This window comes from Oratosquilla oratoria, chromosome 19 (genome assembly GCF_046742065.1).
Source record: "Oratosquilla oratoria isolate Oo_2021 chromosome 19, ASM4674206v1, whole genome shotgun sequence".
NCBI lineage: Eukaryota > Metazoa > Arthropoda > Malacostraca > Stomatopoda > Squillidae > Oratosquilla > Oratosquilla oratoria.
The window spans coordinates 39,766,325-39,780,493 of record NC_134795.1 but is presented as its reverse complement, the minus strand read 5'-3'; the positions used below and the strand labels follow the sequence as shown (position 1 = coordinate 39,780,493).

Genomic DNA, 14,169 nt, shown 5'->3' with positions numbered 1-14,169 from the left:
GGGCAGGGGACTGGAGTTGGTTGTGGAAAATGGAGAAAAGTGTGAGGTAAGTCAGTTGTTGTTTGCTGATGACACTGCACTTGTGGCAGGGTCAGAGGAGGCATTGGGAGAGTTAGTGACTGAGTTTGGGAGGGTGTGTGATAGGAGAAAGTTGAAGGTGAATGTGGGTAAAAATAAAGTGATGAGGTGTACAAGAGGAGAGGATGGTGGAGAGTTGGAAGTAAGTCTTAAAGGGGAGAGGCTGGAGGAAGTGGATATTTTTAGGTACTTGGGGTCATATGTGGCTGCAAAGGGAGGAGTAGAGGTAGAGGTAAGCTGTAGATTGAGAGAAGCAAACAAATGCCTTGGGGGATTTAAAAAGTAATGAGAAATAGACATTTGGGAATTAATGCAAAGAGAAGATTGTATGAAGGGGTGATTGTGCCGACAGTCTGATGAAAGACTATTAGGATGGTTTGGACACATGGAAAGAATGGATGAAGGAAGACTGGTGAAAGGGGTATGGAAGGCAGAGATGGAGGGAGTGAATTTGAGAGGACGACCGAGGATGAGATGGATGGATGGGGTGACAGGGGCGTTGAGCAAGAGGGGAATGTCTGTGGAGCAGGGAAGGGAGGTGGCAGAAGATAAGGATGAGTGGAGAAGGGCTGTGTATAGATGATACTGTGATGAAAGGGATGGGAGGATGGGGGAGTTTGGGGAGTGGGAAAGTGTGAATGATACTTTGACGCAGCCCGAAGGGACTTCTCCCCGTCCTCCGTTTTCTATGTGAGGGAACGGAGAGAGGGGGGTCGCCAATTAAGTGAAGCGGCCTTGCTGTGGATGTGCTGTGTCCTGCATTGCTTCTGACCCAGGGTGGTGGGCGGGATGCAGGGATGACCCGTCGTTCACGAGGAGCTAAGATGTGAGGGTGGAAGGGATGATGGGTGGGAGTGGGTTTATGCCTTTTGACTTGGCTACCTCCCTGATAAGGGGGAAAAAGCCTTTTGTATATAGATAGATAGAATTATGGTTATGGGTTAAAGCATAAATATGTGGTACACTTAGGCCTAATTTGTAATTGTCTTTATAGCATAATCAGTTTTGAATTAGATTAAAATGGTTCGTGATTTTCTTTACTCTGATTTCTATTTTTCATTGCTTCACTTGTAGGCCTATTGTATTCACTAGTAACCATGATCAGTAGCCTGTTTCTATTTCGTATATTTCAAACCACCAAATTTCTTTGATAAATGTATGATTTTCATATTTTGAAGTAGCTTTATCATAATCTAGCATATTTCTATTAAAGGAAAATGTGATAAAACTACCGAAAATGAAGTAAAAGAAAATTCACTGGGAGACACTGCTTCAGGCTGAATCTGCAGCTGTTTGTTTACATTAGTTAATACTAGTAGCACACAATGCCATCACATGGTGGCAGCACGAATTGATGTTTATTTATGTTGAAGTAAAAGCATTGCAGTATAGTACAAAACATTATATATATATATATATATATATATATATATATATATATATATATATATATATATATATATATATACAGTCGAACCTCGAAAGCCCGGACTAATTGGGGGGAAGGGCGGTCCGGTCATCGAAAATGTCGCCCTAACACCCGTAGATTTTCGTAGCGGTATGGGTATAGGTAATGTATGATATGGCATAGAAACACAGAAGAATAATACTCTAACACTGTAATAATAATACTGTGATAATAATAATTTAATACTAATAATTCTGTAATAATAACTGTAATACAGGCATGTAAATGTACTGTACATACAGTGTACTGTACTGTATTTTTTAATACGTACACTGTAAATATCGGAAGGTATGCACGCGGGACAGTGGTGGCGGCCAGGGTTGCCGCGTTTTCTACATTGCCGTGTAGAATGGGAGTGTTGCCATACCGGGGCATACATTTTTCTCGGGCGTGTGCAGACTTTCATAGCAAAATATACTTGTCAAACTTTGACAAAATGTTGGTTCTAGTTTTTTTTTTTTTATTCTTGAATGTATATAAGGTCCCCATGCCCTAACATATTCAGTAAGATATATATTTTTTTATATTATTATCGCTAAAATAAAGCTGAAACTTTAGCGTAGAATTTTTTTTCTACACCGTAAAAACGTATCTTTTGGGGATATGATATTTTATAAGTAACACAATTACCAATAAAAGTCATATTTTGATGTGCCATTTATTTGATAACTAGTTCTATGATTTTTAAACAAAAGTTTGAGTTTTTGAATGTTTTTAACAGCCAGCTGATATGTAGAAAAAAATTCCTCATGTCCTTGTGCAGTTGCCACATGCCGCTATTTTACTATGTTTTGGTACAAAATTCTACGAAATGGCAGCCCTGGTGCTAAAAGAAAGCTGAAACTTTAGCGTAGATTTTTTTTTCTACACCGTAAAACATATCTTTTGGGGTATAATATTTTATGAGTAACACAATTACCAATAAAAGTCATATTTTGATGTACCATTTATTATTTGATAACCAGTTCTATGATTTTTTAACAAAAGTTTGAGTTTTTGAATGTTTTTAACAACCAGCTATGTAGAAAAAAATTCCTCATATCCTTGTGCAGTTGCCACATGCCGCTATTTTACTAAGTTTTGGTACAAAATTCTACGAAACGGCAGCCCTGGTGGCGGCTTGACTGGGCCGGGTTTGAGTACGCGTGTACGGCCATCGCTGCCACCTACCGGACAAATAGGGAACTTTGCTTGAAAAGTCTGCCCTTTGTTCATTTCGACCGGTCATACCAGGGTCCGGGCATTCGGGGTCTGGGCTTTCGAGGTTCGACTGTATATATATATATATATATATACAGACGCTCCTCAAGTTACGTTTTAGGTTCCGAACGGCCGAATGTAACGTGAAAATGAACGTAAGTTGTTACTGTACTATACATCCATAAATTCTATTACCGTATGTTATAAAACACCTTATAAAACACCCCTAAATCATTAATTATAAACATAACATTGTAAAATAATAACATTAATTTCAAATAAATTAAATTCAAGCAACATAAATTGAGATGGTGGAGAAGGAGGAGGAGGAGGCAAGGCACGTTCAGTCTGTCGTTTGTGCCATGTAAACAATGAACGCAGCGTCATGCGTAAGTATCATTTGAACAACGGAGAGCGCGCTAAACTAAAAATTTCACTTTTTTTTTTTTTTTTTTACAATTTTTTTTACAGTCAGTTCAAACGTAAAATCGGAAAAATGTAAAACGAATTAACGTAAGCAGAGGAGCGTCTGTATATATATATATATATATATATATATATACACAGTATATACAGGTAGTCGTCGACTTACGACTGAGTTCGGTTCCGACAGACAGGTCGTAAGTCGATCTGGACGCAAGTCGGATTTTATATATATACAGTATATATTACCCTTTATATATTATTTTTGTTACTGTATATATGTTTTGTATATTATATTTAACATACTGAAATAATCTTAGCATCTTTGAACTATGTTGTATAGTATTTTTAACCTTTTTATAATTTTATCTGATTTTCTTTAGGAAATGTAGCTTAGGCCTAAGCATACTGAATAAAAACCTATCATCTTTGACCTATGATATTAGATACTGTATTTTTCAACATTTTTATTATTTTACCACCAGACTTTCTTTAGGAAACGTATGCATACTGAATAAAATCGTATTATCTTTGAGCTACATTCTTTAATATTCATTAACTTTTTATAATTTTCGTTAGGAAACGCAGCCTAGGCCTACGCATACTGAATAAAGTCCTGTCATCTTTGACCTACAAATACTTTTTTGTTTAATAAAATTAAAATCATTGCAAGGCACAATAAGGAAAATTTCTATTTCAAAACACATTCTTTTCGTTTACGTACTATACCGAAAATATCGACAACAGACCATAAACAAAGTTTACTGTTACATTTTATTAATCGCAAAACATAAAAATACAAAATGCTGTACCGAACATATTGTTATCAACAACAGACTAAGCATAAAAAAGTTTTACTGTTACATTTTATTAATTGCAAAACATATAAAAATACGAAATGTAAGGTAAAATTTTATTTCAAAACATTCTTTTCGTTTATGTACTGTACCAAACATATTGTTATCGACAACAAACTAGCCTAGGCATAAAAAAAAGTTTTACTGTTACATTTTATTAATTGCAAAATATATAAAAATACAAAATGCAATGCAAAATTAGGAAACATTTTACTTCAAACAAACAAAATGAAAGAATATTTAGCTGGCTGAAATGCTGACGCTGCTGGCAGCCTGCCAAAATTGTCATACTTGCGTCTCGTGGCATGCAAAGTAATTGTACTGCACTGCCAGGCATAACATTGCAATTCTATTACTCTATAAAATGTTAAATATTATTGCACTATCTCGTGGTCGTAAATCGCATAGGTCGTAAGTCGATGACTACCTGTATATAGTTTCACTCTCCTTACAGGAAACAACTACAAATACATGACCACAAACACTTTTACCCAGACTGACAACGATAGCTTGTCAGTATTGTGTATTTTTCTTTTTTTTTTTTTTTTTACTATTGATGGATTGTTTTTTGTTTCCATCTGGAGAGACCACTTAGTGTACATATACAGTGGCCGCGAAAAGTTTGGGCGCAAAATTATAGGCGCCCCAACTTTCCCCTAAACTCAAAACATGCGAAAAATACAACTTTCCACCCAAACTTTTCGCTATTTTTCAATGCTAGCGTTTGTACCCGTATTTAGCCGAGACAATACACACTATTTGGCAACTCTGTTTAGGCGCACTCGATGTCACATGGAGTCACTTTCTAAACATCTCTCACGGAGAGTAGTCTTTTTTTGGCGGTGGTCTCTGTTTTTGTGCCTTGATATCTCCGTAATGGGAAGTGGTAAAGAGCTGGAAAGAGACACAGTTGTTACAATCATAACCCTCTATAAGGAGGGTTATAAGTGTAAAGATATTGCTACTCGTGTGGGAATTGGAGTGCGTCAAGTGCAAAAGTGGACCAAGAAATTTCGAGACGAAGGAGGTGACATCATTCGTACTCCAAAGCATCGCTCTGGTCGGCCAAGGAAGATATCAAATCGTACTTCTAAGGTTCTAACTGCCTCCTAATAACCGTAGGAGGCAGTTAGAACCGTAGAAGTACAATTTGATATCTTCCTTGGCCGACCAGAGCGATGCTTTGGAGTACGAATGATGTCACTTCCTTCGTCTCGAAATTTCTTGGTCCACTTTTGCACTTGACGCACTCCAATTCCCACACGAGTAGCAATATCTTTACACTTATAACCCTCATTATAGAGGGTTATGATTGTAACAACTGTGTCTCTTTCCAGCTCTTTACCACTTCCCATTACGGAGATATCAAGGCACAAAAACAGAGACCACCGCCAAAAAAAGACTACTCTCCGTGAGAGATGTTTAGAAAGTGACTCCATGTGACATCGAGTGCGCCTAAACAGAGTTGCCAAATAGTGTGTATTGTCTCGGCTAAATACGGGTACAAACGCTAGCATTGGAAAATAGCGAAAAGTTTGGGTGGAAAGTTGTATTTTTCGCATGTTTTGTGTTTAGGGGAAAGTTGGGGCGCCTATAATTTTGCGCCCAAACTTTTCGCGGCTACTGTACACTGCACACACTCACTATTGCCTCCAAAAATAAAAGCAAAACCATACAAAAACTGCTAAATTGTGCAACTGGTAAAACCAAACAGGGAAACCATGTTAAAAAGATAATTTTATTGGACTTAATGAGTCGGAGTCGGATAAAAAATTGCGACTCTGACTCCGACTCCTAGTACTCTTAGAAATCCGACTCCAACTCCAGCTAAAACCTCCGACTCCCTCCGACTCCGACTCCACAGCCCTGCCATCTAGCCTAGTAACCCCCACCATACTTCTCAGACACCTCATCTCAAACACATTCAAACTCCTCTCTTCTTCTCTTATGTTCCATGTTTCTGCCCCATACAGTGCTGTTGGCACAATGACTCCTTCATACAGTCTCCTCTTAGCATCCATTCCCAAATGTCTATTCCTCATTACACTCTTTAATCCACCAAGGCATTTACTCACTTCTCTCAATCTACATTCTACCTCCACCTTCACTCCACCTTTTCCTGCCACATTTGCACCCAAGTATCTAAAACTATCCACTTCCTTTGCCACAAGCTCTTAATTTAATAAATGTACTCTCTCACACCTCATGGGGAGCCGACAGGAAACATATGATGATCCTCTATAAAATACTAGTTGCCTCTAAACTGGCTTATGGATGTGAATTGTATTCATCGGCAAAAAAAAACGGCGCTATAATGAATTCCATACATAATACTGGAGTAAGATTAGCCTTAGGAGCTTTTAAATAATCCCCAATACCCAATTTGTTGGTGGATGCAAGTGAATTGCCTCTGGACCTGTACCGCCAGTCACTACTGGTTCGATACTGGCATAGAATCCAGAGAATTCCTAAATCTCTTGTATGTGAAGTTGTTTCTAATGAAAAATACTATAAATTTTATCTTGATCATCCCAGACTCCCTAAGCCTTTTGGATATTGAGTTTCAAATTTTTTTGAGGAATTAGAGATCCCAAAAATTAACATTTTACCAGTTAAGTACTCAACGGTACCCCCATGGAAGCTTCCATCTATAGATTTTTGTAAATATGTATTCAGTTCAAAGAAAGAAATGTCCACAGAGATGATGCGACTAACCTTCCTAGAACACATGGAAATTCATGAAGAATCCTTTCCAATTTTTACTGATGGCTCCAAGGCCAGTTCAGGCCCTTGATTTGGAGTTGTCTTTCCAAGTCTTACTCAAAGTGTAAGTTTACCTAAACAGGCCTCCATCTTTACAGCAGAATTGTATGCAATCTTAACTGCACTCAAAGAAATTATGATGCACAACGGAAATAGTTTTGTAATTTACAGTGACTCAGAAAGTGTACTACAGGCAATAGTTCACATTAACTCAAATCACCCACTGGTAATAGAAATATCAGAATGATTGTATTTATAGAAAAAAGAGGGAAAACATAAAGTTCTGTTGGGTTCCTGCCCATGTAGGAGTTAGTGGGAACGAGAAAGTGGATGCCATAGCAAAACATGCAGCTAGAGTTACTCCCAGGAACAGCCTCACTCTACCAGTCAGAGATATTTATCCTGTCATTCAGTAAAGACTCCAGGAAGTCTGGAACTTTAACTGGGAACTAGAAGACCAGAAAATGAAGGACATAGCTATCACCTCTCGCCCTTGGAAATATTCAGATTTACCTAGAGAAAAAGAAGTTATATGCAGATTAAGAATTGGTCACACTAGACTGATGCACAGCTTCCTAATGAACAGAGTACCTCAACCATTTTGTAATGATTGCATTGTCCCATTGACAATCAAACATATTTTAGTAGAATGCCCAAGTCTAATGGCAGATGTACTCTGATTAAGATTTTAGGAGCTGAATGTGATATTGATCCCCTTTTTAATTTTATTAAAGAAATTTGCATTCTTGATAAGATTTAGAATGCCAAGTTTTAAATTTTATTGATATATTTTCTTAATCAACTTTAATGCAGCATTAGTTAAAACCTTTTAAATACAGTGTATCAGTTCAAATGATAACTAATTTATAAGTTAAATATAAAAGTTTGAATATATATCTGTTAAAATGTTCATTGTTTTAAAATATATATTTCTAAGGTATAATACCTACTCTCTATAACAATTAGAAATAAAAATATTTTTTATCTAATTAATAGTGGCATCAATGACCATAGATGTTCTGATGCCAAATAATCCCCAATAAATAATAATAAATAAAACCACGAACTAAAATCTATTGTTTCCAAATTTGCTGATGATACAAAACTGTGCGGAATGGCAAATGATCACTTAAACTAATTAGATATTTAAGATTTAGACAAATCACAGCAATGGTCTGAAAAGTGGCTAATGAACTTTAACACAACTAAATACAAGGTAATGCACATAGGTAAAAAGAACAGTAAGTATGATTACAAGTTACCAGGAAATTCATTAAAAGTGGATTGTGAAAAGGATCTCAGCATAATTATCAGTAACAATTTCAAATTATGCAAGCAGTGTATTTCAGCTTCTGAGAAAGGAAATAAGATTCTAGGACTGATTGCATGATCTTTTGACTTCAAAATACCATCTCTAATTAACAAGCATTATAAATCATTAGTTCGTCCACATTTGGAATATGCTGTTTCTGTATGGTCACTGAATCTCATTAAAGACATTGAATGGAAAAAGTACAATGGCAAGCCACAAAACGGATTCCAAATATAAAAAATAAATCATACAAAAATTGACAAACATATGAATCTGTTTTCCCTAAAAAAAAAAAAAGCGTAGACTCAGAGGTGACTTATACAGGTTTTTAAGACTCTAAAGGGAATTGACAACATCAGAAGTGACAAAATTTTAATACTGAATGAGAATCTGACAAGAAACAATGGTCTCAAACTGTCAGGAATTAGATTTAATTTGGAAGTGGGTAGAAACAACTTCGCCAACTGTGTAGTTAATAAATGGAATCATTTAGATAAACACCTAAGCAAGATGCTGTAATGACTGTCATTTATATTATATTATTTGTTTATTTGTTTTATCATGTCTTTTTATTATTATTTACTTGATTCTAATTTATTATTAGTTATATGTCAAATTATTATTATTTACTATTTACCTGTTTGTTTATTAATTAACTGTACTTATGTATTTACAGTGGACAGGGTGTAGGGATGACCCGTCATCTAGGAGGTGCTAAGATAGGAGGGAGGGAGGAGGGGAGTGGAGTGTTTTCGGGGATGGAATGGGTGGGAATGATTTTATGCCTTGTCCTTTGTGACTACCTCCCTGATAAGGGGAAAAAAGCCTTGGTATATGTATGTATGTATGTATGTATTTATTTTATTATTATTATGTAGATGATTATATTCATATTTATTTTCTTATCATTATTATAATTGTTTTTGCATCCAACCTAGTTACGGACCAAAAGGTCTGCTGTTGGTATGCTCCTCCTTTGTAATCCTTTGTAATCCTTTGTAATTACACTTTTTAATCTTTGAAGGTATTTATTCACTTCTTTCAATCTACATTTCACCTCCACTCCTCCCTTTCCTGCCACATTTGCACCCAAGCATCTAAAACTATCCACTTCCTCCAGTTTCTCTTCCTTGATACTTACTTCTAGTCTTCTGCCACTTTCTCCCCTTGTACATCTCATCACCTTATTTTTACCCACATTTATCTTCAACTTCCTTCTTTCACACACCTTCTCAAACTCTGTCATTAATTTCCTCAATCCCTCCCCTGATCCTGCTACAAGCTCAGTGTCGTCAGCAAAGAGCAGCTGGTATATATCCCATTTTTCTCCAATTTCTTTAACCATCTCCCATCCCTGACCCATTACCCTTGCATTTACCTCTCACACCACCCCATCCATGTATAAATTGAACGGCCAAGGCAGCATAAAATGTCCCTGATGAAGTCCCACCTTAACCTCAAACCACTCACTCTCTCCATTTCTGATTCTAATTCAAGTTGTACTATTGTCATAAAAACTCTTGACTGCTTTTAAAAGTTTTCCTCTATCCTTTACTTCCTCCCACTCCTCTCTCAGCTTCTTCTTATACTCATTCTCCTTTTTTTTTTTTTCTCATTTAAGCAGTTCACTCTAAGTACCTCCCTACCTTCTGCCGTTTTCCTCTTTCTCCACCTATTCTCCACTCTCAATTTGCCTTCCACCAGAAAATGTTGTGATATTCCCCCACTCTCTCCCCTTAGGACATGTACATCCTTAACCCCTTGAGTACCGGATGTGTGTTTTGTGACACTTGCATGTCACGGCTGAGTGCACCCGCCAGGAACCGAGCGTGCTCCCCGTGACACGCACGTGTCACAGTTATAAGCTGTGTGTATTGAGGGCTCTCAAGGCCTCGGTTTCTGGGTTATTTCTACCCACGTGGTGGCAAGTGTCTGTGTTTACAAACATAAGGCTCCAGCCATTCGTGGGACGGTTTGAAACATTTGTTTATGTAAGGTTGATGGCTCGGTAACGAAGGGGTTAACTCATCCTACCATACTCCTGGTCACCACTGGTCACCACTCCTGGTCACCACTATTGTGTATGGATAATGCTGTGATGCATGAGGGGGAGTGGGTGGGGGATGGGGGTGAGGAAGTATGTATGAGAAAAAATTTGACACAGCCCGAAGGGATTTCTCCCCATCTTCTTCTTTTCTGCATGAGGGGATGGAGAGGGGGGTCGCCGAATTTATGAAGCAGCCTTGCTGTGGATGTGCTGTGTCTTTCGATACTGCCTCTGACCCAGGGCAGTGGACAGGATGCAGGGATGACCTGTCATCCAGGTGCCAAGATAAGGTAGAGGGAGGAGGGTGGAGGGGAGTGGAATATATAGGAAATGGAATGGGTGGGAGTGGTTTCTTTGCCTTTTTCTTTTTTGCTACCCCCAGTGTAAGGGGAAAAAGCCTTTGGTATATGTATGCATGTATGTAGAAAGAATTCAAAGAGCAGTGACAAAGATGGCACCAGCACTTTCAAAATTGACATATGAACAAAGATTGTCCAAACTGGAACTACCAACAGTGGAACAAAGAAAAGAAAGAGGAGATCTACTGGCCATATACAGAATTATGAAAGGGATGGAAGTCCTTGACATAGAAGATTTGATAAAGTGGGATAAAAGAAAAACAAGAGGACATGAATTTTTTTTTAAAAAGTATAGTTATAGAAGAGATATGAAAAAGAATAGTTTCCCACACAGTGGTAGATGTCTGGAACAAGTTGGATGAGGCAAGTGTGTGCAAAAACTACACTAGAATTTAAAAACAAACTAGATCCTAAAAGATACAAAGACGAGTCACTACAAGCATAGCTCCCTTCCTGTATAATACAACTATGTAAATAGGTTAATGTAGTGACAATGGATAAAGAAAAAATACAACTCATGATGTCACTGCAGAATTGGTGATGCCATGTGTAGGTTTTGGGAGAATGACTTAAGCAGATGACAATTTGGGAATAGGATCAATGATTTCAATTTGCAAAAAATAAAAAACAAGAGTTGTGTAATTCATATAGCTATTAATGAGCTTGTGATGTACTAAAAACTAATTCAGGTAAATTTAGTCTCCTTTTCTTTACAAAGTGGCTGCTCCAAATTTTACATACATATACCAAAGGTTTATTCCCCCTTACACAGGGGGGGTAGCCAAAAAGAAAAAAGCATAGAAGCCACTCCCACCCATTCCATCCCCTACATACTCCACTCCCCTCCACCCTCCTCCCTCTCATCTTGGCACCTCCACTCCCCTCCACCCTCCTCCCTCCCTCTCATCTTGGCACCTCCTGGATGACAGGTCATCCCTGCATCCTGTCCACTGCCCTGGGTCAGAAGCAGTGTTGTAAGACACAGCACATCCACAGCAAGGCCACTTCATTAATTCAGTGACCCCCCCCTCTCTGTCCCCTCATGAAGAAAAGGAGAAGACGGTGAGAAATCCCTTCGGGCTGCATCAAATTTTTTCTCATACATACTTCCTCACCCCCTATTCCCCACCCACTCCACCCCCTCATGCATCACCACATCATCCATACACAACCCTTCTCCATTCACCCCTATCTTCTGTCTTCTCCTGTCCTTCCTCAATAGACATTCCTCTTTTTCACAATGCCCCTTTTACCCCATCCATCCATCTCATCCTAGGATGCCCCCTCATATTCACTCCTTCCACCTCTGCTTTCCTCACCTCTTTTAATAATTTTTCTTCACTCATTCTTTCCATGGTTACAAACCATCCTAGTACTCTTTCATCAACCCTACCTCCCAACTCCCTTTCCACCCCTTTTCTCCTCACCTCATTTATCTAGCCTAGTAACCCATATCATACTTCTCAGACATTTCATCTCAGACACATTCAAGCTCCTTGTCTCTTCCTCTCTTATGTTCCATGTTTGTGCCCCATACAGTGCTGTCAGCACAATCACTCCTTCGTATAACCTCCTCTTATCATCCATTCCCAGATGTCTATTTCTCATTACACTTTTTAATCCACCAAGGCATTTACTCGCTTCGCTCCATCTACATTCTACCTCCACCTCCACTCCACCCTTTCCTGCCAGATTCGCACCCAAGTATCTGAAACTATCCACTTCCTCTAGTCTCTCTCCCTTTATGCTCACTTCCAGCCTACTGTCACTCTCTCCCCTTGTACATCTCATCACCTTACTTTTTCCCACATTTATCTTCAACTTCCTTCTTTCACACACCTTCCCAAACTCTCACTAACTTCTTCAATCCCTCCTCTGATCCTGCTACAAGCACAGTGTCATCAGCAAACAACAACTGTCTTATCTCCCACTTCTCTCCATTTTCTTTAACCACCTCTAACCCCTGACCCAGTACCCTTGCATTCACCTCTCGCACCACCCCATCTATGTATAGATTGAACAGCCAGGGCGACATAACACATCCCTGATGAAGTCCCACCTTTACCTCAAACCATTTACTCTCTCCATTTCTAATCCTAACACAAGCTCTACTACTTTCATAAAAACTCTTGACTGCTCTTAACAGCTCCTATCCCATATATCTGCAATACCTCCCACAGTGCCTTCCTGTCTACCCTGTCATAAGCCTTTTTCAATTCCATAAAAGCCCAAAAAATATCCTTACCTTTTCCTATAGCTTTCTAACATATCTGTCTTACCACAAAAACCTGATCTACGCAACCTCTACCTGTCCTAAAACCACACTATTCCTCACCAATTACTCCCTCTGTTCCTATCCTAATCCTCTCAGTCAAGACCCTCCCATAAGCCTTCCCAACTACACTCAACAAGCTGATCCCTCTCAAACTACTACACTTACACTTTTCCCCCTTTCCCTTGTAAAGTGGAACTATGCAGGCACTCCTCCAGTCCTCCATCACTCCACCCTCTCTTAAACAAACATTAAATAACCTCACCAGCCAGTCCACCATAACTGTACCTCCTTTCTTCAGACATTCCGCATGGCATCCATCCAACCCAGGTGCCTTACCTGCTCTCATCATGTTAACAGCTGCTTTTACTTCATCTTTCCCTATTTCTCCTCCATTTTCCTCACTCATCACTCTCATTTTCTTAGCACTTCCCACTGGAAATACCTTTCCCTCCCTATCCTCCTTCATATTTAGCAGCTCCCTAAAATACTCTGCCCACCTTCCTCTCACTGTCTTCTCTTCCATTATCATCTCTCCATCTGCACCTTTTACTTTTTCTTCTCTACTTGATTCACCTTCTCTTCCTCTTTTAACTTCCCTTCTCTTTACTTTGTACCTCTCATACGATTCCCACGTCCAAATTTGTGTAGCCAATCTATGAAAGCTTGCTTCTTCTCTTCTACACCCTTCTTTGCTTCCTCATTCCACCGCTCACTACCCTTCCTTCTATTTCCTCCCACCCTCCTTGTTCCACACACCCTCTTTGCACACCTTGTGACTCCCTCCTTGAACCATCCCCATTCCATCTCCACTCTAAATTTTAAGTTACAATGTTAGTAGGTCATACATATTTGTGCATGATTTTTTTCTTTACTCCTCTGCAATAGAGTGTATACCAAAGGGATTAATAAAACAGCTTAGTAGTAGGAAGAATTAAAGGAAAATTGGTACCCACTATAGAATACTGTAAACATTTCTTTCCTCACTAAACTTTTCATATTAGTATTATTATTAATACTTAATTAAAGAAATTATATTTGCTTTATTTAACTATTTACAGATGACTCCAAAGTTAGCAAAAAACAAATATTTGAGACATTAGCCTTCCTACCTTGTGGGGTAGCAGTTTTGTCCAAGGTAGTTGGAGCCCTGTGGACCTATGCAGAAAACACCCTGATAATCAGTGAGCCAGACTGCGTTGGTTCATTACAATGCATCAGTAAGGTACACAGATATTTTATTTTTTTACCAAGGATTGATACTTTCACAAATTTTGAATGAAAGAAAAATGTACTTTTTCATTGAAAAACATATATGAAGAAGAATGATTGTTTACATAATATTCTAGGGATTAAGATGTATGAGAGATACCCAATTGGTCTTAACTTA

At 38.5% G+C, this 14,169-nt stretch overlaps 1 protein-coding gene across 6 annotated transcripts in view; it reads left to right on the top strand.

Annotated features, from left to right (window-relative positions):
* Positions 1 to 14,169, top strand: part of Mms19 (MMS19 nucleotide excision repair protein) — a 514,253-nt gene that overhangs the window by 166,802 nt on the left and 333,282 nt on the right. For all 6 annotated transcript variants that reach the window (XR_012967332.1, XM_076202916.1, XM_076202918.1 and 3 more), the window contains one exon: positions 13,841 to 14,004. Coding sequence is in view for 5 of the 6 variants with exons in the window: in XM_076202916.1 (XP_076059031.1) it covers positions 13,841 to 14,004 (164 nt within the window). In the remaining variant the exon portion in view is untranslated. The remainder of the gene's footprint in view (positions 1 to 13,840; positions 14,005 to 14,169) is intronic.